Raw genomic sequence first — 23,986 nt, forward strand, 5'->3', positions numbered from 1 at the left:
GAGAATTCTCTCATGGAAGGACCTCTGCAGATCCTTGAGACACAGGATTGCAGGAAGCTTGACTCTCATCAGGTGTTGGGTGAGTTTTCAAGGAAAAGGGGATTCAGCATAGGGAACAGTTTGATAGTCAGATTTTGCATCAGAAACTTATATTCCTTTCATGTGTTTTGCATATCCCTGAAACCATTCTACAGTTTACCTGTAACGTAACTAAGCTAAGCCTGCGCCCATCCAGGTAGGGCGCTGCATGACTAAACTTTTAAAGGTGTTTTTGTATTTTCTTACATCCATGTTCTTTACAACTGGGTAACCACAATTTTTAAAGTGTGCCACCCCAATATCATCTGGGGTGCTTTTTGAAGTATTCTTGTAGCCACTGAGTATTGTTTTTGTTTACCTGTAACTAAAAGCTGAGAGAGCCTCAGATGGAAGCTGTCTGCAGTATTTTGAATAAAGTTCTTTTTTGTTCTTTGTATTTTAAAAGCCTCTGTGTGGATTTTTGACTCAAAGGAAAGGGTGCTGGAAGGTAGTCTCGCTCTGATGCATACACATGCCTCAGGAACTCGGCAGCTGTTCGTTTTCTCCCCATGTGTAGGTTTGCACGTGGAAGGTTTTTGTATACTTTTCCAGTAGCAAAAGGAAGCGAGTTTTTCTGGGATTTCCACCCAAGCCCAGGAGAGGATTTAAACTCTGTCGATAAGTGGGTGGTGGTGGTGGCAGCCATTTTTGAAACTACCGGAAGTACAGAAAAATTTAAAGGGAGAAGCCTTTGCTTGGACAGCATAGAGGGGATGATTCAGCATTTTTCTTCCCCTCAAGTGGGCTTGCCCTGAGACAAAGGCTTGTAATCCGCTACACAACTCCTCCTCAATATTATAATAAGTTGTTAGGCTGATGAGTAGTAGAATAAGGCACCAATTTTCCCATGTAGCACAACACAAAGAATGATTAAGAAACAAGGACTCCTGTACTGTCAGCTACATTTGCACCTGCACTGGAAGGGGGCTGAAAGCAACAACCACCCAAAAAAAAAAAAAAAAGACACAGGCACACACAAAACACACCCCATGGTTTCAAGAACATTAAATATACAATAGAAGGCGCTCCCAGTTACTCACATCTAGCCTGGCTGTGAGGGGCAGATAAAACTCTGGATCAATATAAATATGAAGACTCTTAGAAGTTTGCATAGCATTTTTAATGTAGGAGGTGGAATTGAGTTCAGGAACAGGCATGCATTCAGTCTTACAACTTTGCATGTGCCTACTTTTGCATCCCTTCTTCAGCCACTACCTTCCTCCCCAACACACACACACCTCCGCCCTAGCAACTTGCTCATACTTGAAATGTAAGGCAAGTTGCTATGGTTAGGCCTTCCAGCTTCTCCATACCTATGGTGCCCACTGAAAGGATGGCTGTAGCCAGCATGCCCAAGGACTTACTTGAGGGAAGTCGTGACCTGGTTGGAGCTCTTAGGTGCAGGCACCTTGTCTGCAGTGGAGTAGTTGTTATGCACCATGGTGGTAACACAGTTGCCCATGGCACCTTTGTTACTCCTCACAGGAGGGAATGAAAATATGTTAACTTTTGTAACTGTTTTACTCCAATATACCATCTGAACTGACAAGCCCCCTCCAAATCTTATCAACTAATCCATCCCACATCCAGCAAATTAGCATTTCTAGCACATACTGCCTAATGGATATTCCTGTTCTAGATGCTACTGGAACAGGAATATCCCCTGCTAAGTGAGCAAAGAGGCACCTTTTAAACGTGTTGATTCTCTTTATTGAGCAGAAGAGCAACTGGCTCTATTCATCCCCAGCACAGCACCCATCCAAAGGCTGTTGCTGGTGTCTCTTATGTTTCTTTTTCAGATTGTAAGCCCTTTGGGGGCAGGGAGCCATTTTATTATTTATATTTACATAAACCGCTTTGGGAACATTTTGTTGAAAAGCAGTATATAACTATTTTTGTATTTGTGCTGATCACCAGGCATGAACTTAAAGTACAAACTTCTAGGAAAAGCACTATTTTGAAGGGGTTCCAAAGAGAACAAAAATCATGTTGACAAAGAGTTTGAAATAGGCTGGCCAGGTCTTTGCCTGGAGACTGCAACTATTCCTTCTGAAAGCTTCAAGACATCAAGAGAGGATTGCAGCAATGTGCTTTCTGTCCTGCAGCTCCCCCAATCCTTCCACTCACTTTTCTCTCCTGGTACTGTAGAACAGGATCCTGCTTGCAGGCAGAAGAGAATGAATGTAACGAGCAGGAGGTAGGGTGGCTGGGATCCTCTCTCACTGACTTGGGATTTTTGTTGTTGTTAAAAGGGACAAATTCCAATCTCTAGGCAAAGACTTGGTAACCCTAGCCTGGAATGCTAAAGGCTTGAGGATTGTGTCCGGTGTCTAGCCTACAGAATGATTTTTTTCAAGTTCATAAAAGCCTGCTGCATACTGGAAAAGAACACATTGTGTTTGCGGCCACTGATGGAGAGAATATCAGAGGATAAATAAAATGTATAAATCTTTAGCAGCTCAGCCATGGCACTAGATATATTTAAAAAGAGTGCACTCTTCAACTGTTGAAAGTTTAGGATAAAAACAGAAATCAGAGATAGCAATATCTTCATCGGGAGTGATCAGTAACTTTTAGTGAATGTCATTTACAAACTTTCCTAGAAATTTCCTCCTTGCCCTCCCTGACACACTTCTAACTTTCTGAGCTAGGATCATGCTTGTGGCACAATGAGACACGCTGCTCACACTTGCTTCTTTCGGTGCATGGCATAGTGGTTAGAGCGTTGAACTAAGGAGACTTGAGTTCAAATTTCCATTTGGTCATGAAGCTCACTGTGTGACTCTGGGCCAGTCATGTATCTCTCAGCATAACTTACCTCCCAGGGTTGTTGTGAGGATAAACATGGTCTCTGCCAAGGAGACCATGGGCTCCTTGGCAGAAGAGTGGGATATAAATGTTAAAAATAAATACAGTGGTCCCTCGACTTACGAAGCACTCGACATCCGAAGATTTCGACATACGAATGACAAAAAATACCGGAAGTCGTTGCCAGTTTAGATGTGGCTTCCTCGACCTACGAATTTTTAGATGCAGTTTCCTCGACTTACGAGTGTTCCGGACCTCCGTGGATGCGCTTTTTGACTTACGAAAATTCCGACCTACGAACGTGCGTTCGGATCGGATTATCTTCGTAAGTCGAGGGACCACTGTACTCCGTTTCCCTCAGCACTGTTCTTTCCAATGCTGACTGCAGTGAGGAGAGAGGCTGAGCTGGAACTGCACTACAAGAGTAAGATTGGTGCATTGTAGCAGGAGAAGGGCCAGCTCCTGGGAGACAACTCCTGCCTGGAAACAGGCTATGAACTGCTCCCTCTTTGAGAACCGGAGAGGGCAGAGGAATGTGTAATGGATGGATGAATGAATGAAGTGGTGGATCCATGTAGGGTTGATTGTTTTTTTGCCAGAGTCCCTGCAAACCTTGGACCTGGCCCTGACTGTGGCTTGGCTGATTTGCTTGATTCATCTGGAGCTACTGGCTGCCTGCTGGTGGCATACTGAGTTCTAAATTATCTATATCTCCATTAGGCCTGTACTGTGGCCACTCTGAATTCAAATAAAATGCACAGTTGTGCTGGTGCTGCATGAAGGCTGATTCTCGCAGCATGGCTGTCTCCACGTAGTACCACACGCTTCCAGCATGGGAAGACTCCTTTACATGAAGCCAAGCCTATATCACCCTGGCTGGAATGGGGCATGCCCTTCCTAAGGTAAAATGGATTTAGTCTGGGGCCTATTACAGAGCCTCTGTAATAGGACTGCCTAAGCTTCAGTAAAGTAAGGTTTGGGGGAGCTTCTGTTTTCACTGCTATGTCTTTTGCTTAGCTCAGGCACTGGATAGCTCAATGAAGCCTTAAAGTAATCCTCTGGGGCTTTTACAACATCCAGGACTTCAGTGAAAAATAGATGCCTTTTTAAGAGGCCACTAGAAAGAAACCTGAAAAATGGAGGTGCTTTAAGTTGAATATATACTGCTTTCCAGCAAAAGTTCCCAGAGTGGTTTACATTACAAATAATAGATTATTGACTTGAAATTTATTTATTTCAAAGAAATAAGGTAGCTTTCCAACAATTAGGGTAGAAAAAATGAAATCAGGACTGTTTTGGCTCAGCTCTCTACTTCCGATATCAAACTGCAGCTCACAAGACTGAAGATGCCCCCACTTCCCGTCTCATTAATGCCATTAACCGAAAACAAAGATACGACCCTAGCCTCAGCTAGGACTGGTACAAATCCTATAGCAGCCTCTTTGCAAAGCACCACCAGTCAAACTTTAGCTTGTTCTCCAAAACATCAAAAGTTAAACCTGGTTGCCAATATGCCTTTCTTTACCTGTTATTGGCAGTGAAGTTGGCCGCAAGTGGTACATAGATTTCTTTCTTCCTCATGCCTGAAGAGGTTTCTCGGGTGCTAGATGAGGCTGGAAAGGTTCTGGGCTGCTCATCCTGCACATTGTAACCGGAAATAAGCATGGGAGAAAGCAACTGTTATTTTATGTAGCATATCCTCTTCAGACACCATAGGCCTCTGCAGGCACTTTGAGTTCCCTTATTTTATGTTCTGCAGAGAGAAGCCATCTCAGTCCCTCCATGATTGCCCAGGTAATGGAGAAAAGAAATGGCCCACTTCTGGTTTAGTGGTACATAGCTAGATCGGCCATGGTGGAAACTTTCCAGATGAAAACACCACCATTGATCTTACTCCAGCATTCAGTATCAAAGGAAAAATATCACATCCTCTTGTCATGAGTCGGGGATAGCTGTGGACTTCCTGCAGGAGCTGGTCTTCCTAAGATTATATTGGGAATATTCCTCTGCTGGAGAAGAGTGCCCAGCACTACTCAGTAGTTGCCCATGACACACAATCACATTCTTCACAGCATTTTCTATTTCAACAGGTATGACAGCTGCGGGGGGGGGGGGGGCTGTTCCCCCACCTCACCCAGGACAAAACATTGCAATTTGAATGCTGGAAAAATGCAATTTCCCTACAATAAGTGTTAGCTGGGGGAAAGTTTTGGATTCTTTCTGACAACTGAGTAGAAGCTGCACACTTAAGCCTAGTACAATGTTGATTAGAAAGACACAAATGTGTTTTTGGAGGAATTCTCTCCCATAGCAGCTGAAGGATCAAATCCTAGGACAGACTCCACTGAGCTGAAGCCCAACTGACAAGGATCCTTCCTGATATGATCTTGCCTTACCAGGATATTCCACGTGGTCTTCTTTTCTGGGGAGACTTTGCTCAGACTTGCTAGTTTTTTTCTTCCACCAGAGCTGCTATCAAAGAATGTCAGAAAGTCTCTGTGCTGCTCAGCACTGAAAACCAGAATGACAATATTAACCAGGAATCATGGAGAACTGTACACGTGGAGAACTGTACACAAAGTACTCCTTGTACCATTTCCAGAAGGCATTCATTCAACCTGTTGTGCAAGACAGTCACATTCACTCCTATATACTACTCTTGCCTTTGCTGGTCGAATGACCATAACAATAAAGATTTGATTTGACTACTCTTGCATTTCTTGGGTCAATTTGGAGGAAGTACTCAGAGAAAGACACATACCTAGCTTCCCCAAACAACTCTGAAAGACAAAGCATGAACAAATTGGGCTGTGAGGTCCTAGGCACTCAGACATTATTTTGTTTTTCAGTTAAGTACTTCTTTCAGCTCACCTGAGGACACCATTCACCTGCTGGTTAACCTGAGTTGTGCTAACTGATCTTCGCAAATTGTTCATAGCTCTGGAGGTGCCAAGCCCTGCATCTTCCTGGGGAAAAGTAAACCAACAATAATGAATGTTTCATAGGGAGGCTATGAAAACAAGGCTGCTATTTGAACACCCTTGCAAGAAAAAGCCTTGTCTCATATAGATATCAAAATCACCCCATCTGCCTCTATCCTAACACAAAGAAGTGAACCTAACACCTGGAAAGCACAGGAGAGAAAAATCTCTCAAAGACAGGTTATGCTTGGATGATGCTCTTTAGCTACTGGTTGTTATGTCCTATTTAAAAACAAAACCATACATTTTATGACATAATCAATTAGTACAAGAGAAAATGAGAATGAAACATTGGTATTTACCATGAAGGGTTCTTTTTCCACAGTATCGGGAGGTGGTCCTACCTCAGCTTTGAGTTATCAGCCACCTCATGCTCCAAGTCAGGACCAAGCACATTCTAGCAGGCTGGTTCATATGGTAGTTAGCTGTCAGTCAAGCCCTAGTTCCGGGACTGTTGTGAAGAATATAAGAAATTTGGAAAGGAGAGAGAGAAGCAAACTAGCAACAGATAACTATAAACCATAGAATACAGAGAATATATTCCAGCCCTGGGAGTCGATCCTACCTCCCAAACAGAACAAACTCCTATATCCGCGGATGGGCCGGACAACCTCTCTATACCTTAAAAAAGAACCCTTCATGGTAAGTACCAATGTTTCTTTTTCCACGGTATAGGGAGGTTGTCCTCAATTCTGGAACCTATCCAAGCAGAGATCTATTTGGGAGGGAATCGGATGAGCTAAACCACCTGTTGCAGAACGGTATGACCTATGGCCACCTCAGCTACGTAGAAGGAAGGAATTTTATAAGGTTTGATAAAGGACATAGCAGAAGTCCAAGTAGCTGCTTTGCAAATTTCTCTCAAAGGTGCGTAGGTCGAGAAGGCTGCCAAAGCAGCTGCACTCCTTGTAGAGTGAGCAGTAGGAATACCTGCAGGAACAGGAAGGTGTAAGGACTCATAGGCAAAGGCAATAGTCACCCTAATCCATCGAGCTAAAGTAATCTTGGAAGCCCAAGAACTGAGAGTTGAAGATTGGAAAGAAATAAAGAGGGTATCAGTGTGTCAAACCTGTTTTGTCCATTTAATGTAGATTTTAATAGCCCTGCGAACATCCAAAGTGTGCCAAAGTTTCTCTTTAGGATGAACTGGAGAGAGACAGAAAGATGGTAAAACCACCTCCTGGGATCTGTGAAACATTGAATTGATTTTTGGAATAAAGGTAGGGTCCAGTTTTAGGACCACCAAATCACTTTGAATGATACAGGGATCTTTTTGGGCAGAGAAAGCTGCTAGCTTGGATACCCATTTGGCCAAGGTGATAGCCACCAGAAAAAACTCTGAAGGACAATAACGGCAAGGAAGAGGAACGGAGCGGCTCAAATGGGGACTGATTCAATGCATTTAGGACCTTGTACAGATCCCATGAGGGGAATCTGTGAATAGAAAGAGGGGCTATGTTAACTGCCCCCCTCAGAAAACAAGTTATATGGGGATGCAGTCCGGGGGAACCCGGTGAGGCCACGTTCAAAACCGACACCAGGGCAGATAGAAGTCTCAGGGTACATGGGCATAGCCGCAAATGAGGACAGATGCGATCTGGGCAAACACTGCAAGATGAAGAGACCATTCTGCTGGGTTGATGGTCTACCTGCTCAGCCAATCAGCTTCCAAATTGGCCGAGCTGTTCCGCTGAGATGTAATATAGATGCTTCTTCACCTAGTCGAATAGAAGATCCGATTCCTTCATGAGTGATCTGGACTTGGTGCCCCCCAGTTGTTGATGTGAGCCTTTGTGGTAACATTGTCAGTTCAGATCAAGAAGTGGGCATTCCAAATCAAGTGCTGGTAATGAAGAGCAAACAGGCGGGAGGCTCTCAGCTCTAACCAATTTATGTTGTGTTTTATTTCGGCCTGGTTCCAGGTCCCCTGAGCGAATCGGCCCAGGCAGTGTGGCCCCCAACCATGGAGACTCACGTTGGATGTGACAATTATCTTGTTCAATATCTTGAGGGGAAGCCCCTCCTCCACAGCCGGTGACATCCACCACTGTGTTTTCAGATCCATGATGGCCCGCTGAAAAGGGAGGATGTGCCACTGGAGGATTCTAGAACGCCAACGTGACCAGGGAGTACACTCTATGCAAGATATCATCATCCCCATCACCTGTGCCAGGATCATGAGGTTCATTTGACTGGTGTTCAGGCGTGGCATGATGAGCTGAGCTAACTTCTGTCTGCATTCCAGTGGAAGTGAAAGCTCAGTTTTTAGTGTGTAGAGGTGTGCCACCAAATGTAGGCGGCTGAGAAGGCGTCAGATGACTTTTTCTACATATTTATCATGAATCTGTGTTGCTGGAGCAGTTGAACAGTCTTCTGGAAATTGGGTCTGGCTCGAGGTAGGGACGGTCACCAGATCAAAAGATCTTCCAAATATGGGTGGGCATGAATGCACTGCAGGCAAACGTGGGCAATCAGAGCCACCATGACCTTGGTGAAGACATGGGGTGCCGACGAGAGAATGAAAGCAAAAGCCTGATATGGGCTTGGTTGCAGGGTGTAACAAGGTTGGCTTGGGCCCAGAGACATGGTTTTAAAATGCCCCCCCGGCCGGCCGGCCATCACCACCTTCCTCTCCTTCTTCTGGCCCAATGTAGACTCTGCTAACTATCCCTACTAGTTAAAAGGTGTAAATAACAGCACAGCAGAACCAACTAGGTACACACACACACCCTTATGTCCAAGACAAACTATCACAGTCTTTTTTTTGTAAATGCCACTAATACTGTCTTTACAGCAGGGAGTTCCACGGGTTAAAGACAATATGAAGAACTGAGGCAGTGTTTGGGAGAGCTGTAGTAATCAATAGCCCTAATTAGAACTATATGGGCAAGATCCAGGGGCTAAGCCCTATTGACATTGGTGATTAATTAATTACAACTGATTAATTTAGCCATAATTCATGTGCCTCATACACTTCCCTGAGGCTTAGACTGGATGCTGCCCTCTCCCTTCCTAGCGTCTCCTTCTCCTAACCAGGCTTGAGCGATCCCATTAACAAGCGGCAGCCTGCATGGGCGGGGGATTTAAGCGCCAGGCCATCATGCCCAGCCTGGCCAGCCAAGGAGAAGCAGGCATGCCTAGACATGCGGCAGCTGCCTGCAGGTGGGCAGGGAGTTGGGGAGAAAAGGGGGCCGCCGGAGCCATGCCCAGCTGAGCGGCGGCCTGCGGGCAGGGAGGGAGAAAAGTGGGCCTCCATGCAGACGGGGGGGGAGAGAAGCGGGGGGCATGACAAGCCATGTGGGCGGTTGGGGAGGGGGAGAGAAGTGGGCCATGATCATGCAGCTCAGGCTGCTGCCCAATGCAATCTGCCCAGCCATGCAGGCGGGGAGGGGGAGAGAAGCGGCTGCTGCGGCAAACGCTCAGCTAACTTGGCTCAGAGTCCTCCTGCGAGTCCTGCTGCCGTAGCCCCTCCATGTTGCCTGTACCTACAGTCATATGACTTTCTGGCTCACGTGTGGCGCTGCAGCCAATGGATGGGGGAGGAGGAGGAGCTGGAGCCCACGTGACATGGCAAAAGGGTGGAGAGGGAGGAAGGACTATGGGGCGCTACTGTCCCGATTTCAACCAGGATTTTTAAAAAATAAAAATAAAATAAATGATCCATGAAGAAGCTGGGGCAGCGGGCGCTGGGGGGAGACATGTGACATGTCTCTGCCCCCCCCAGAGGTGGGGGCCCTGAGACAACGGCCTCCCCTTGCCTAATTATAGTTACGCCTCTGCTTGGTTGTAAGCAAACCTCAGGCACATGCTGTACAACGGATGAATGGGCACATGCAGGTAAGCCTCAGAGGTGTATAGAGGCCAGGAACTTCCCTGCCTGAACTGCTTACTTGATGGATTTTAAGGAATCCATACAGAAGGTCCTTTTTCTCACTCAGTGACTGAGACGTTTTAGGTCCAGGATGGCCCCGGATCCCTCCAAGATCCATCCTTCTTGGGAACTAAGAACAGCAGAGAGTAGACTCTGACATAAAGACGTCAGTTGGACTGGCTCTATTGCTTGAATTTCCAGGAGATGTTGTATCGCCTGTGATATCAGATGCTGCTTTGTCCGACTCCTGGATTTTGGAGTGGACAGGAAAGAATCAGGGGGTTGGGCAGTGAATTCTATCTAATAACCAACCTGTACCACCTCTCGCACTCAACAGTTGGTGGTGCAGTCTTCCCAGGCTTCCAAGAAATGTAGAATCCTGGCCACCACCTGGAGGCTGTCACTGCTTATGGTTTTGCTATCTTGTGGAGAGGAAACCTCAAATTTGTTGTCTGGGACCACCTCTGCCATGGGTGCTCCACTGTTGTCACCACTGTGGCTTGAAGGACCCCTGACGACTATCTCTGAATTGGTTCTCTCTGTACTGGAGGTCTGCAGAGCAGCTAAATCCCCTAGAGCAGGGTTGGATGGTGGCCCTTGCAAAGATGGAATTCGTTATAGTGGCCCTGATCACTGTGGCCAATGCCTCATGACCTTTCCTGAGGAGTTGGTCGGCCTTATCTTCTGGCAATCAGAGTTGCTCGTCCCCATCCTTGTTCATCAGATACCAGCTGAGCCACTGGAGCATCTAAAGGGGGAACAGTTAACAGAGACACTGTCCCGGCAGGTAAGTTAAACCATTTCTTAGGAAAAGCCAATGCTGGTTTATTGCCCTCTGGAGCCCCCCATTCAGACATCCTTGAACAGCAGGAATGGTCGCTGGCAATGAAGCGGCTGATGGAAAAACATCCTGGTCCAACCCCGATATAGGCTGGGTGCAGCAGTCACATCCTTTATACTTCTTTTAGCCTTGGTTAACAAGACTTCAAATTAAGAGGTCAGGAACAGGCAGTTAGTACTTGGTCGCTCAGGAGGAACTTGCTCATCGGAAAGTTCTCCTTCCTCTTTTTCTGACTGAGACTCAGATGAGTTATGGGGAGACTGCCTACGTGGCTGCTTGGCAGGTATGGGAATAGTAACTGCAACAAAATTAGTCGCTGGAGCTGATGGAACCAGGACGGGTGCAGGTGTAGACAATCTAGGCACTGGTACTGGAGTTTTGTGAGTTCTGGCCCAGCGGTTGGGAACCGAGACCTCATCTGAGAAAGATGTAGACGCTGGATGTGAGATTATCCTTTTATGGGAATATCTGCCACGCCTTGGAATAAATCTGCCTCTTTCTGCCATGGGAATTGCCTCCCTGGCAGGACTAGAGTCAGGGGAGGAGGAGAAAGAATGCCTTGCAGGATGCTTGGCGGGGAGGCAGGAACACTAGAAATGACAGGAGGTGGTAAAGGAACGGAAGGGCCTGGAATCTGAGGTGAATTAAGACCAGGAGAAACAACTTAAAACGTACTTATTTGGCCTGGCCTTCCAGAGTTTTAAATGATTGTTTTAAACTGTTTTAAATTGTTGCCCTGATTTTCAGGGCTTTTAGCTATTTTATTGATTTTATTGTGTTTTAATAGTTTGATTTTAATTGTTAATTTGTTTTTAATTGTTTTTATCATGTTGTGAACCACCCTGAGCCGTATCGGAAGGGCGGTATATACATCAAATAAATAAATACATACATACATACATACATACTGCTAACCATTGTCTAGTAACTAGGTCCTAAAACCAATTTGACACATCCGCAGGAACGATTTTAGACAAGATACTCACTGCATGTGGTGCCACCAATGGAAATGGCAGGATAGGGCCCACAGGATCCTGATTAGGAGGCAGGATCGTCCCTTCCTCATTGGCCGGGATCGGGCCCTTCTTAGGAGTCACGGGCTAGCAAGCTAGACCCTGATCCATGCTCTTAAGCCCAGGCAGCTGCGGAGCTGCAAAAGTGTCCTGCAAAAGGGCAGCTGGATTGGGCAGGAAACAACGAGGTTTCTGCTGTTTGCAAACCGCTTGTATGAAAAGCCATTCGCTCAGTCTCACCCTCGAAGGAGAAGGTTTGCTCCATTTTTGCTTTTTTGAAGAATCTCCCTCCCTTTGCTTTGATTGTTTTGCAGCCTTCTTTAAGTGCTTGGTCTTTTTTGCTGCTTGTTAGAAAAGGTGGGCACTGGCTCTTGAGCAAGAAACTCTGACTGATCACCCAGTGGCCAACAGGAAGGCTGGGGAGAACGAGGGCATGGGGCCAGAATGGAAGAAGAGGGCTGAGAAATGACCTGCCTGCCCCTGGCATTGGATGCGGGGCTCTCAGAGAGGAAGCCCACCAGCACATCACCCAAGTGAAGGCCTCCATAACTGGATATACAGATCTCCTCACTCTGAAACCAGGGGAGCAAACAATGACAGGGCAAAGCCCAAGCCAACAGAAGTATAACTATGGATCAAACAAAACTAGGGCAAAGTATATCTATAGGAAGATAGAAATAAGGGAAAATATAGTTTTGTTTTTAACTATAATACGAAAGAGGAGTCCTAAGACAACTCCTTCCCATGCTTGCACACAGAGAGTAAGGAAAAGGAGGAAAGGTGAAAGCAAGGAAGGAACTAGCCTGAGAATCAAAGATACTAGCTGGGCTGGGTGCAGAGCATCTGCGCCTCTGGCGGCCTGCCCCCCCCCCCCCCCCCCGCCGGTGGTTTCTGGCCGAATTTCAAGCCGGCCCATCCCCTCCTCCTACCCACCGCCTCATCTCAGTGGGCGGACCTGCCATCACCTCCTCATCCTGGTGGCCAGGCCAGCCTGTTGCTAGTCCGGCAGCTTCTCACAAGAGCTGACACACATGGGATTAGCAACACGTATGCCTAGGAGAAATAAATATATAGAACATAATCAACAGCTCTTTCCAAGTAGTACCAGTCTGGAGCAAGACAAGACTGGAAGGTGCAGAAGAGGGCAACCAAGATGATCAGGGGCCTAGAGCACCTTTCTTATGAGGCAATGCTACAACACATGGAGCTTTTTAATTTAGAAAAAAAGACGACTGTGGGGAGACATGATAGAGGTCTATAAAATCATGCATGGCGTGGAGAAAGTGGATAGAGAGAGGTGTGGAGAAAGTGGATAGAGAGAAATTCTTCTCCCTCTCTCATAACACTAGAACCGGGGTCATCCCATGAAATTGATTGCCAGGAAATCTATGACCTACAAACAGAAGTACTTTTTCACACAACGCATAATCAAGTTGTTGAATTCTCTGCCACGAGATGTGGTAACAGCCAACAACCTGGATGGCTTTAAAAGGGGTTTGGATAATTTCATGGAGGAGAGGTCTATCATCGGCTACTAGTTGGAGGGCTACAGGCCACCTCCAGCCTCAAAGCCAGGATGCCTCTGAGTACCAGTTGCAGGGGAGTAACAGCAGGAGAGAGGGCATGCCCTCAACTCCTGCCTGTGGCTTCCAGTGACATCTGGTGGGCCACTGTGTGAAACAGGATGCTGGACTATATGGGCCTTGGGCCTGATCCAGCAGGGCTGTTCTTATGTTCTAACTAGGGCTTGACTGACAGCTACCTACTATATGAACCAGCCTGCTAAAATTTCATTGGTCCTGTCTTGGAGCATGAGGTGGCTGATAACCCAAAGTTGAGGTATGACCACCTCCCTATACCGTGGAAAAAATTACAAAAGCGTATGGATTCATTCAGAACAAATAGACAACCTATTTAGCTCACTACTATTTCCCCTCCCTCTCATGAGAAATCTCACAATAATCTGTACATTTCAAAATAATTTGAAACATATTGTTAGACTGAATACAGGACTATCTCTTTATTTTCATGTCACCTTGCCCATGAGGACCTTGAGAATGGAAAGAGACTGGTGGAAAAATTGTTCCTGTATAGCAATGTTTCTCTTTCCTCCTTGAGAAGAGAATGCAGCACAAAACTCAGAACTATACCCCAAGAATCTAGCTAGAACATCATACTCTTTAATTTCTTCCTCAGAAGCAGCTACTTCTTAGGTGAGTGTCCTGAGCATAGGAGAAGAGTGTGACCCCACCCACCTTCCAGGTTCCTTAATGGAGGATCAAATAATTGCCGTGCACTATATACAGCCTTCCATTCTACTCCACACCTGCTAATTGCAAGCAGAAAGTGAACTGCTGAATCAATCATCATCATCAACTTTGTTAGCCGCCCCATAATGAAATGTTCTCTAGGCAACTAATAGAGGAATCAAAATATAAAATAAACACACATTAAATCATAAGAGACAAAAACGGTAAAAAGAAAAGACAAAATACAATACAAAGCAGCTTAAAAACTCATTTAAAAATTAGTTAAAAATCAGAACAAATCTGAAAACCTAAATTTAAAAGGCCTGGATGAACAAAAAAGTATTTACCTGGCATCTAAAAGAACAAAGTGATGAAGTCAGGCAAAACTCACTGAGGAGGCTATTCCATAAACGAGGTGTTTTTAGTGCATCTCTGTGATCCAGTACAATACCCTCTAAGTTCCTCAGCTACAAGCCAAATGTGCACAAAAAGCTCTCTATAGGGAAATGCAACATATTTAGTTGTGTTGCTCAGATTAAAAGCCCTGTGTTATAAAGTATGACGTAATACCATAGTTCAATAATAGAGCACCTGCTTTAAGTTCAGAAGGTCCCAGGTTCAATTCCAGGCATCTCCAAGTAGGGTGGGGAAAGACCCTTGTTCGCAACCCTAGAAAACTGCTGCTAATCAGTGCAGACAATAATAAGCTAGATAGATGCATTGTTTGACTCTGTATATGGCAGCTTCCCATCTTCCTAAAATGGTAACAATCTCATTTGGCCTACTCCTATCCTGGACTCTACTCAGAACAGAGTAATAAAGCATGTACACATACAAACCAAGTTAAAGGCATATACTGAAACAAAAAATAATTACTAAAACTGATAAGCAACCACAAGCTTCATAGGAAAGCAGACATCCCACCCCTAATACTCACTAGGATATTCCTTTTGGGTTTGTTTTCTGTAATGACGGAGATGGAGCGGGCAATGTGCTTGCCTGGGGAGGCACTACGCTGAAGCACTTGCATAGGTAGACCTGTAAGGCTGAGATCCACCCCACTGGCACTGGTACCCTGGAAGGAGGCAACGCTGACACGAGTGCTCTTCATTGTCACCTGGGGAAGGAGGGAAACCCTTGAAACACGGGTGAAAGAAGGAATGACATTGTGAGTGACACTGGTTTACTGCATGTCTGTCTCCTAATCCATTATTATCTGTAGACATTCTAGGATGGTACCTAGGGGCTCCAGTGGATTCCTGAGGATCCCATCTTACTTAACAAAAAGAAACAAAACAAGTTTTCATGGTAGCAAAGATAAGCAGGAAAAGGGAAGACAGTGACTGATAAGCCTCTGAGAAGATAAGGGCTCTGACACGCCTCCAGGGGCTAGGGCATGAGACCTTCAGACAGAACTTGATGTGTGCCCATGGACTCCACCCCCTCCTCCAATTTTTATTGTAAAAAGGTTGAGTCTGGTTTTTGTAAAAGAGGAGGCAGCTAGCACTCGCTAAACACACTGCAAAACCAGACTACCTTTTTAAAAGGAACACTTTAGCCTTACCCCATTGATTAAGATCTCTTTGGATACAGGGAATGAAGATATAAGGCCTTGGTGCAAAGTTTTACTTGTAGTAATAGTAAGGATTTGAAGGAGGACTACGCCTCATGGAGAGCAACTCTTGGGAAGGTGGGCCTTTCCTAGTAAGGGGGAAAGCCCAAGAAAAACAAAACAAAAGTACCAATCCAGAGGATTGGGCAGGGTCTACACTCTCAGCCTCCTAAAGAAGAGGAGAAAACTATCTTTTTTGGGTTGTTCCATTCCAAGAGTGCCCTGAGGAAGCAGTTGGCTGAGAAACTGCTGGAGTAATGGGAGGCCACAGCCTGGATGCTGGAGACAGCAGGAAGACCTCTGCCTGCAAGTAGTAGGTTAGGGACCAGTTCCATTATTTATTTATTTATTTATTTATTTATTTATTTATTTGATTTATATACCGCCCTTCCGAAATGGCTCAGGGCGGTTCACAATTAAAACAACTTATAAAACAGTAAAAAGCTAAAACAAATTAAAACAATAAAACAGCTAACAATTTAAAACATTTTAAACAAAAATAAAACATTATCCCCAGACCCCAGCTCAAGAAAACATAGACTCAGTATAGAGGAAAAGGGCCACAACTTTGTTAACTATTACACACAGCATGGCAGACTGGAACACCAGGTGATTAATCACCCTTAAAGAACAGTGCGGGCCAATAGAAGCAGGTCAGAACTCTGAAATCCTACCCAGCACCCTACTGGGGGGGAGACACCCTGGCTCGGGAATGGGCAGGTACATCCCACCCAATTCCTTCAAAGCCAACCCCCCCTTCTGTAAGAGAGAAGATGCATGAGAGAAGTTATTTTCCCTTATTGTGTTGCTTGAATCTGAGTTGCCTGGTTAATGAAAAACTTCTCCTCCTCCCCCTCGCCCCACAATCTGCTCTATGAAAAAGACAGTTTCTATTGACTACCTTTCTCTTCTAATCCTCTCTAATAAAACGCTTGGTGTCCGTCCGTGGACGGCCACCAAGCGTGTGTTCGTGCCTCCCTGCCCTGTTCTGCGCCTGCGCAAAGCGCAGGCCCAGAACAGGGCAAGGGAGACACGACCGCCAGCACCCAGCGGACATCTTGGACGGCCACAAGCGGCCGCCCTGAAGAAGCCGGAGAAGCGCCGGCGGGGGAAACTGGCCGAGGCGGCGGCAGAGCCGCCGCCTCACCCAGAAGAGACAGCAACCAAGCTGGGGAGACGGGGGACGGAATGGGGGCCAACGGAGGCCGGCGGGACAGAGCCGACCGTGAAGGGCCCGGGCCGGCCGCGGAGGATGGCAGCGGCGCCTCCAGAGACCGCCCGGCCGGTGATTGAGGGGGGAAGAGGCGGCAGGGGAAGCCTGTCCTCCCGCCACCCGCTCACCCGCCCTCCCAGCTTTCCAAAATCCCCTTCCCCGCTCCTCCCCACAATTGATTACGGGCCAAAAGGGCCCATGAGAAGGCCGTCGCCCCTGCCTATCGCCCACCCGCCCACCCAGCTGCCCGAGCCCACCTTACCCGCTCCAGCCCGCGATAGTCGGGCGAAGAAAAAAAAAATTATTTGCACAGTGGAAGTGAGGAGCTCAGGAACAGAGCTCCTCTCTGTGCTATGCTGCTGCCCAAACTGCCGCTATGGACGCAAAGTAGTATAGTATTAAAAATACTAGTGTGACAATAAAACCCTGTTGGTGAAGGGTGTTACTCTTCATTTTAGGTCTGCCTTAGCCATAAACCTTGGGAGGCCTAGGGATGCTCAGCCTCTTCTAGGAAGGGTCTTGCACTATAACAACCCCCACCCCCACCGCTTGCCGATAACTTATCCAGAGTGGTTTTCCCCACATCAAAATTAAGTAGATAGTGGCAGCCTACTGTGAATCCCTTACAAAAGGATTCACTCCAGTAAACCTGGAGCAGTGCAGGAAAGGGAACGGGATAAGGAAGGCCTGAAATAAGTCCTCCCCCTCCCACTCTGGTAGGAGCTTTGACAGAAGGCCTTGGTAAAAAGTTTTACAGCCAGAAGGAAGCAAGCTGTGAAAATGATTCAACCTTCCCCATCCAAGCTGAATCTAAACCAAACCAAGGGAGATAATTCTATAGATTTCAATGTCCTCACCTCTGCTCCCCACACAGTCACAGCCTGTCCAAATAAAAGTGACTGTGATTCTGGGTACACAACTTGACACTTAGGGCATTCCCACAAAGGGCATTTTGTTTTTTACAGACTATGCATGATTAATTTAATATACACCAAACATTCCTACAGGGCTGCTCAACTTCAGCCCTCCTGCAGATGTTGGCCTACAGCTCCCATAATCCCTGACTATTGGCCACTGTGGCTGGGGATTATGGGAGTTATCCAAAAACAGCTGGGGAGGCCCAAGTTGTGTTATTGAGCAGGCAATAACACAAAGTTTGTCTACCAAGCAAATAAAGTTGATTGCAAATTATGGTACTATGGTGGCAGAAATTATATTCACCCTAGGAATTCATTCCCTTACTTCAGGGGTTCACAACCTTGGGTCCCCAGATGCTGTTGGACTTCAACTTCCATAATTCTCAGCCAAAGGGCATTGGGGCTGGGGATAGTGGGAACTCAGGACCAACAATATCTGGGGACCCAAGGCTGAGAATCCCTGCCATTCGTCCTTTAGTATAAAACAGGATATGTAAACTCCTGGGAGCACAGTTCTTAAAGCATCTGTTACTGCTTGCTAGTGGTGTTACATGTACGAGCCAAACAGTGCCTGTGGCACTTAACCATATTCTACACAGTGCTTTCAATCCACTTGTGGAACTCTCTGCCACAGGATGTGGTGACAGCCAACAACCTGGATGGCTTTAAGAGGGGTTTGGATGACTTCATGGAGGAGAGGTCTATCAATGGCTACTAGTCAGAGCGCTGTGGGCCACCTCCAGCCTCAAGGGCAGGGTGCCGCTGAGTACCAGTTGCAGGGGAGTAATGGCAGGAGAGAGGGCACGCCCTCAACTCCTGCCTGTGGCTTCCAGCAGCATCTGGTGGGCCACTGTGCGAAACAGGATGCTGGACTAGATGGGCCTTGAGCCTGATCCAGCAGGGCTGTTCTTATGTTCTTAATCACAATAGAAGGACTTGTTAGTAAAATATTTTTTCATTGTGTACAATGATTTAACAACTGTACATTCCCTGTGCAAAACCTATATCATCTGGGAAGGCCTCAAATATTTAAGGGCCAGAACTGGATGATATGCAAATATGTGAACAGTCTCCTGATTTAAAAAGAAAGAAAATTGTGAAAAGCAACATCTGTGATAGGGAGTGGAAGAGCATCAAAGCATTGCTAAAGCCTCTCTTTTCCTGCCAACTTTCTACTCACACGCATGCAAGCTGCCTTCCCACCTATGGAGGAGAAGAGAGCGTCCCCAGATGCTCCCCGCACCAAAGTGAGAAAAGTAGCTTGGGGAGGTAAGGTTGATTTTGAGTGGACAATTGGTGGAAAGAAGAGGGAGGGTTATGCAACCCCTTCCTCTGCTTTTTTGTTGTTGCTGCTGCTGCTGCTAAAATTGGCAGTCTCCCACAGCAGCTTTTCAGTTACAAAAAAAGCTGGGAGATGATATGCAGGAGCACATAATCTAGTTTGCCCCCAGTTCTCACATCTTTGCATGCTGAATAGGTTATCCATATTTTGTAGGAACATCACCTTTGTGGTTCAACATCTCCAAGTAGAATATTGCAGGTAAGAAAATTTTTTATCCGCACCCTGCCCTCTACCCCTATTTTTTCCATTTTACAACTACAGCTCCTGCCTATGGCAATCACATAGAGATTATAGTCTTCTGAAAAAGGTTATGGCACAAGGGACCAAAAGGCCATCTTAAGGCTATGCATGCTCCCACACTAAAGCGCAGATAGGTATATAATTTTGCCAGCTTAGCCGACAATAATACTGGACTTTCCAATCTTTTCCTGTTGGGTTCAGTTATTCAGGATTGTTTTAATTATCTAACAGATTGTTCTAGTAAAAACTAATCAGCTTACTTTCCTTTCACTGTCTCTACAAGTGGACTAAATTTGGTTCAAAGTGAGGTCCACAAATTAGATCACTTGCTCCACAAATGTTCATGCATCCGCCATCTTTGATCGGGGTGGATGACATCATTACAAACTACACCACTAACGTGTCCCTGTGTGTCACTCACTACAACTGTACCCAACTTGGTTCAAATCGGTTAGACAGTCCTCAAGTTAGTGCACTTGAAGTTTACATGCCCACCATCTTGAAGTGGGGTGGATGACATCGCCACAAACTATGCCATTGAGGTGTCCTCATGTGTCCCTGCAGCAAATTTGGTTCAATTCAGTTGAGCAGTTCACAAGTCAGCCCACTTGTGCTTCAAAAGTTTATGGGTCCGCCATCTTGGACTGGGGTGGATGACATCATTACAAACTATGCTGTTGAGGTGTCCCTACAACTGTACCCAATTTGGTTCATATTGGTCTAGGCATTGTGAAGTTGAGGGGGGGGGATCCACACACAGACACACACACAGAATGCCAGGTGCTCTCATAAGCCTACTGGAAAGTAGGCTAAAAAGCACTACATTTCCATTTCTATGGAGAGGTTATCCTTGCTTTATCTTCTGGAACAGAAACTGCTTGTCCACATATCCACTCCCCTACAAGCACTCTCAACTGTAAATACTTTGGCCCCAGAAAGTAAACAAGAAACTTGCTATGGTAACCACAGATGCTCACCACAGTAATATAGGAGGCTAGCAACCAGACAGCCCATAGTTCTTTCATCAGAGGATCATATAGTTAGGATTACAAACATATACTCTTCCCTGGAGTCAAGGCAGCAGTTAGGACAGAATTAAAAGGCAAAAATTTTGCAGTAGGTTTGCATGAGTTCAAATATGGGTTCAATGTTGCTTGACCAAGAAGATGGAAAACTACACATGAAATTCCTCCTCATAAGTTGACACAATGCACTCTGTTTTCACTTAGTTAATGTGGAATTGTATTGCTATTCTACCCAAAAACCAAAGGTGAGGCACTTCAAAAAAGAAAAACAATTTTAAGAGTTCCTAGAAAAATATTATTTTATTAGCCCAATGTGTTTTGGATCTATAATCATCCTTCAGGGGCAATCTAAAATTACAAAGTCTCATGGTGCCTGTAATATTTGAGTCAATGCACACTTAAATTGGCTCCAAGAAGACTTACTTGTAGTAGTAGAACATTTGAAATTTCTCTGCATACAGTGCATATGAACCATACAAAAATTTGCAGGCGCTTCATTTATTTTCTACAGTTTGTATAGTTACACAGGTTTTGCTTAAAATTTTCATTCATATCTCGGTCTCTCCAAAGTCTGTTTAAGATACCTATATTCTGCTTTATCCCCCAAGAGGCTCAAATCTTACAAAAGATACTCAAAATAATATCATGTTAAGCGAAGTTAAATATTCCTCTCATTTGTGCCCCAAGTCTTGAAGACAACAGCAACTTCATTGCAATACATGTATATTAAAATGTCTACAAGATGTCAGCAATGTTAATGACCGAATGGGATTATGTATATGGAGAAAATGTGGTGGGTGATATGTATTATAAAAGGAGACAATCTGGATTTTATCCTGCAAGTAGTTCTCCTACATAATTTAAGAAGCTACAGTGACAATAGATACTTAATTGGTAATTTATGATAGCAAATAATTGGAAAATTGCAGAAGTACCTACCACAGAAAAGTGATGCAGGAAAATATGGTGGGTGATTATTAAGTGAAGCACAGCAGTTTTTATTTAACTACTAATGGGAAGTTTAATGTTATTACAAAGTTTTGCAGGACCAGGAGATATACCTAATTTATTTGAACATTATTGTCAGGAGTTTGCATAAACAGATTCTCTTCACATATTATACAGTTTTTATATAAATAAAAACACATATGCCTTGCTTCCTTAGTATTAACAGCTGACTTCATTTTCCATTTTTGTTTCATTATTTTACATGAAATAATAAATAACTAGTATTTTGAGCTATTAAGTTCTACATTCATTCTCAAACATGGTAACTATCCTGTTTGTCTTTTGCCTTTTATCATAGAACACCCTTAATGTAACATATTAATGACCCTCACTATCCTCATAAGCAGCAATAGGCTCTTCCAAGGCTTGCCACTGAAGCATCATACCAAGTGGACAAATCTGATTTCAGGCACCACATTTACCTTGTAGCAAAGCCAATTATCTGTCCCTGCTAGTTGTACAGGCATCCTTTTAATTTAAGAATGTGTGTGTGGTGAAAACACATATGGCTGGGGGGGGGATCCCTTATCATCCAAGCATCTAATGTGATACTAGTGCCTCAAAACACTGAAGTACTTTTTTCCATGTCTGCAGTTATATTACGCATATATCTTAAGAACTACCACCCTTTGTGAGAAATCACATCTTACAAGAGTAATGATTCTTCAAAAAGGGAAACATTTCTTACCAAGTGTGTTTATATACCACACACTCTCCATATATACATACATATCACACACACACACACACCCATGGAGAGCTATCAAGTGGCAACATGCACCATGTTCAACAATGAGTATCATCTTGCAACATCCAGAACTAGGCCCGTGGCAATTTCTTAAGAGTAAACCGTCCACAGAGAGACATCACATAAATACAAATGGAAGCAACTCTTACCCATCTCGGGGGCCACAGCAGTGAAAAGGGGCACAGTTGCTTATTTCATTAGACTGCTCTACGTCTTGGAACAGAAAGGCGTTCCAAAATAAGAGTATAAGGTTATCGAGGCAACCGGTGCTTTTCTAGCTGCAAAGACGCAGTCAGCAGCTTGTGTCTTGTGATGATTCTCTCCGACCTTAAAAACCAGCCTCCAGCAGTGGGGCTTTGCAAAGCCTGAGCAGGTATGTGGTGTTAGACTGCTCTTGGGAGGACTCTGGGAATATAATTATGCTAAAGTGCAGCAGCCTGAAATAAAGTCGTGAGGGGACTGGGGAAGTTGGTGGCTCCCCTCTGCATCACAAAGCTATGGCAGAGGAAGTGAAGGAGGCGCGGGGCTTTTGTCCTCCTCCTCCTCTCCATTCCTCACCAGCACTTACCTTAAGCAGCTGTTCGCGGCGAGAACCTCTCTCTTTCTCCCGCTGCTTGAGACAATGAGCGAACCCTGCTTCTTCACTCTGGCTCTGGGCTGAAGCGCGGGGGAGGGAGAGCGTCTCTATCTACCCCAGACCCAGGTCCAAAAACAAGGCCTCGAGAACTCCCCACTTTCTGCCTAAGCTTTGTTATCGGTGGCCTAGCCCGCTGCTAGGGTCATTCTTCTCTACCTCTCAGACGTGCACGCCCCCCGCGCCCACCAAGGGCATTATGGGAAATTCCCTTCTTCTCGCTGCCTCCCCGCCATCTCCTCCTGCATCGCGTCTCCAGCCGCGACAAGAGAGGGGCAGTAGGAGCGCCACTAGCAACCAGCAGCAGCTACGCAGGCGCACACCAACCTAGAGTTGAAGGGCGGGGGCGAGAGGAAGAGCCCGCCTCCCCTCTGCCACGTTATTGGCCAGAATTTGGAGAGTCCAGTTCCTTACCGGCTCATTCTGTTGTCCTAGTGGGGCTACGTTAAGAGCGCAAGGAGGAAGGCGGAGCGCGAGCGAAGGAATAGATAGAGGCGTGCAAACAAATCGAGTGTGGAGAGCAGTAATAACGCGCCTGTAAGCTTGCACCGAAAGGCGACCTCTGTTCGCTCACACACTCCACCAACGATACCCTACGATCATCTCAGCCAACTCACTATAAACCAGAGCTTTATCTTTGGTAATCATATAGTGCTTTTTCACAAGATATATGGTACACAGGTGCGTAACAACGATCGGGCAAGGGGAGACAGTTGTCTGGGGGCCCCACTGCCTGGAGGGGCCCCCCAGAGGCACCTCACGTGACTCCCCATTGCCCCCTGCCCAGCCCCAAGGCCCCTCAGCCACTTGCCCTCTTCGCCGTCTCTCCAGCTTGTTCTCCTGGCCGGCAATCCAGGCGGCAGGCAAGCTGCAAAGAGCTCCTTTTCTCCCGCCTCTCAGCTGATCGGCGGGTGGGCGGGGCTTCCACGGAGGTCTGGTGTAGGCCTCTGTGAAGCCTGAACTCCAGTAGGGCCCAAGCCAGCCAGGAAGGAGGAGGCAGCCAGAGTGTTTTCTGCAGCAGAAGACCCCTTGCTGCCAGGTAGAGTGTGAACTCCTTTTTGTGGTTACCTTCCCCACCCCCCACCCCCACCCCCACCCCCACCCGGATATATAGGGATCTGCTTGCCATAGGGCTTTGATATGGGGGTGGGGGAGGAGGGACCGAGAAGTCTCTGAATATTTATTTTGAAACAGCTTGGAAAATTTGCTGACTTAAAAAAAACTATCTAAAAAGTCCTATAAGTGGCTTGTTTCATGGCAGAAAATTACAAAAACTTCTGGAAGAAACAGTATTATATTTATTTTATTCATTCATTTATAAATGCACTTATGTTCAAGTTGTTTTGCAACCCAGAAGGTCTGAGTGAGAACTGTGAAGCATGTCTTCTGCTTTTATTTTATTTTAT

At 45.8% G+C, this 23,986-nt stretch overlaps 1 protein-coding gene across 8 annotated transcripts in view; it reads right to left on the reverse strand.

Annotated features, from left to right (window-relative positions):
* The window catches only part of CEP131 (centrosomal protein 131), a 67,211-nt gene extending 44,321 nt beyond the window's left edge, over nt 1–22,890 (reverse strand). For 4 of the 8 annotated variants that reach the window (XM_053295967.1, XM_053295966.1, XM_053295968.1 and 1 more), the window contains exons 1-6: nt 22,515–22,889; nt 14,779–14,977; nt 5,758–5,852; nt 5,283–5,397; nt 4,412–4,524; nt 1,443–1,556 (exon numbers count right to left, since the gene is read on the reverse strand). In XM_053295967.1, coding sequence (XP_053151942.1) covers nt 1,443–1,556; nt 4,412–4,524; nt 5,283–5,397; nt 5,758–5,852; nt 14,779–14,952 — 611 coding nt within the window. In that variant the 5' untranslated portion in view covers nt 14,953–14,977; nt 22,515–22,889. Of the gene's footprint in view, nt 1–1,442; nt 1,557–4,411; nt 4,525–5,282; nt 5,398–5,757; nt 5,853–14,778; nt 14,978–22,514 lie in introns of all 8 variants that reach the window. The other 4 variants (XM_053295972.1, XM_053295970.1, XM_053295965.1 and 1 more) reach the window with 3 other exon arrangements.
* Between the last annotated feature and the right edge of the window lie 1,096 nt (nt 22,891–23,986).

The sequence above is a fragment of the Hemicordylus capensis genome, chromosome 2 (genome assembly GCF_027244095.1).
Source record: "Hemicordylus capensis ecotype Gifberg chromosome 2, rHemCap1.1.pri, whole genome shotgun sequence".
NCBI lineage: Eukaryota > Metazoa > Chordata > Lepidosauria > Squamata > Cordylidae > Hemicordylus > Hemicordylus capensis.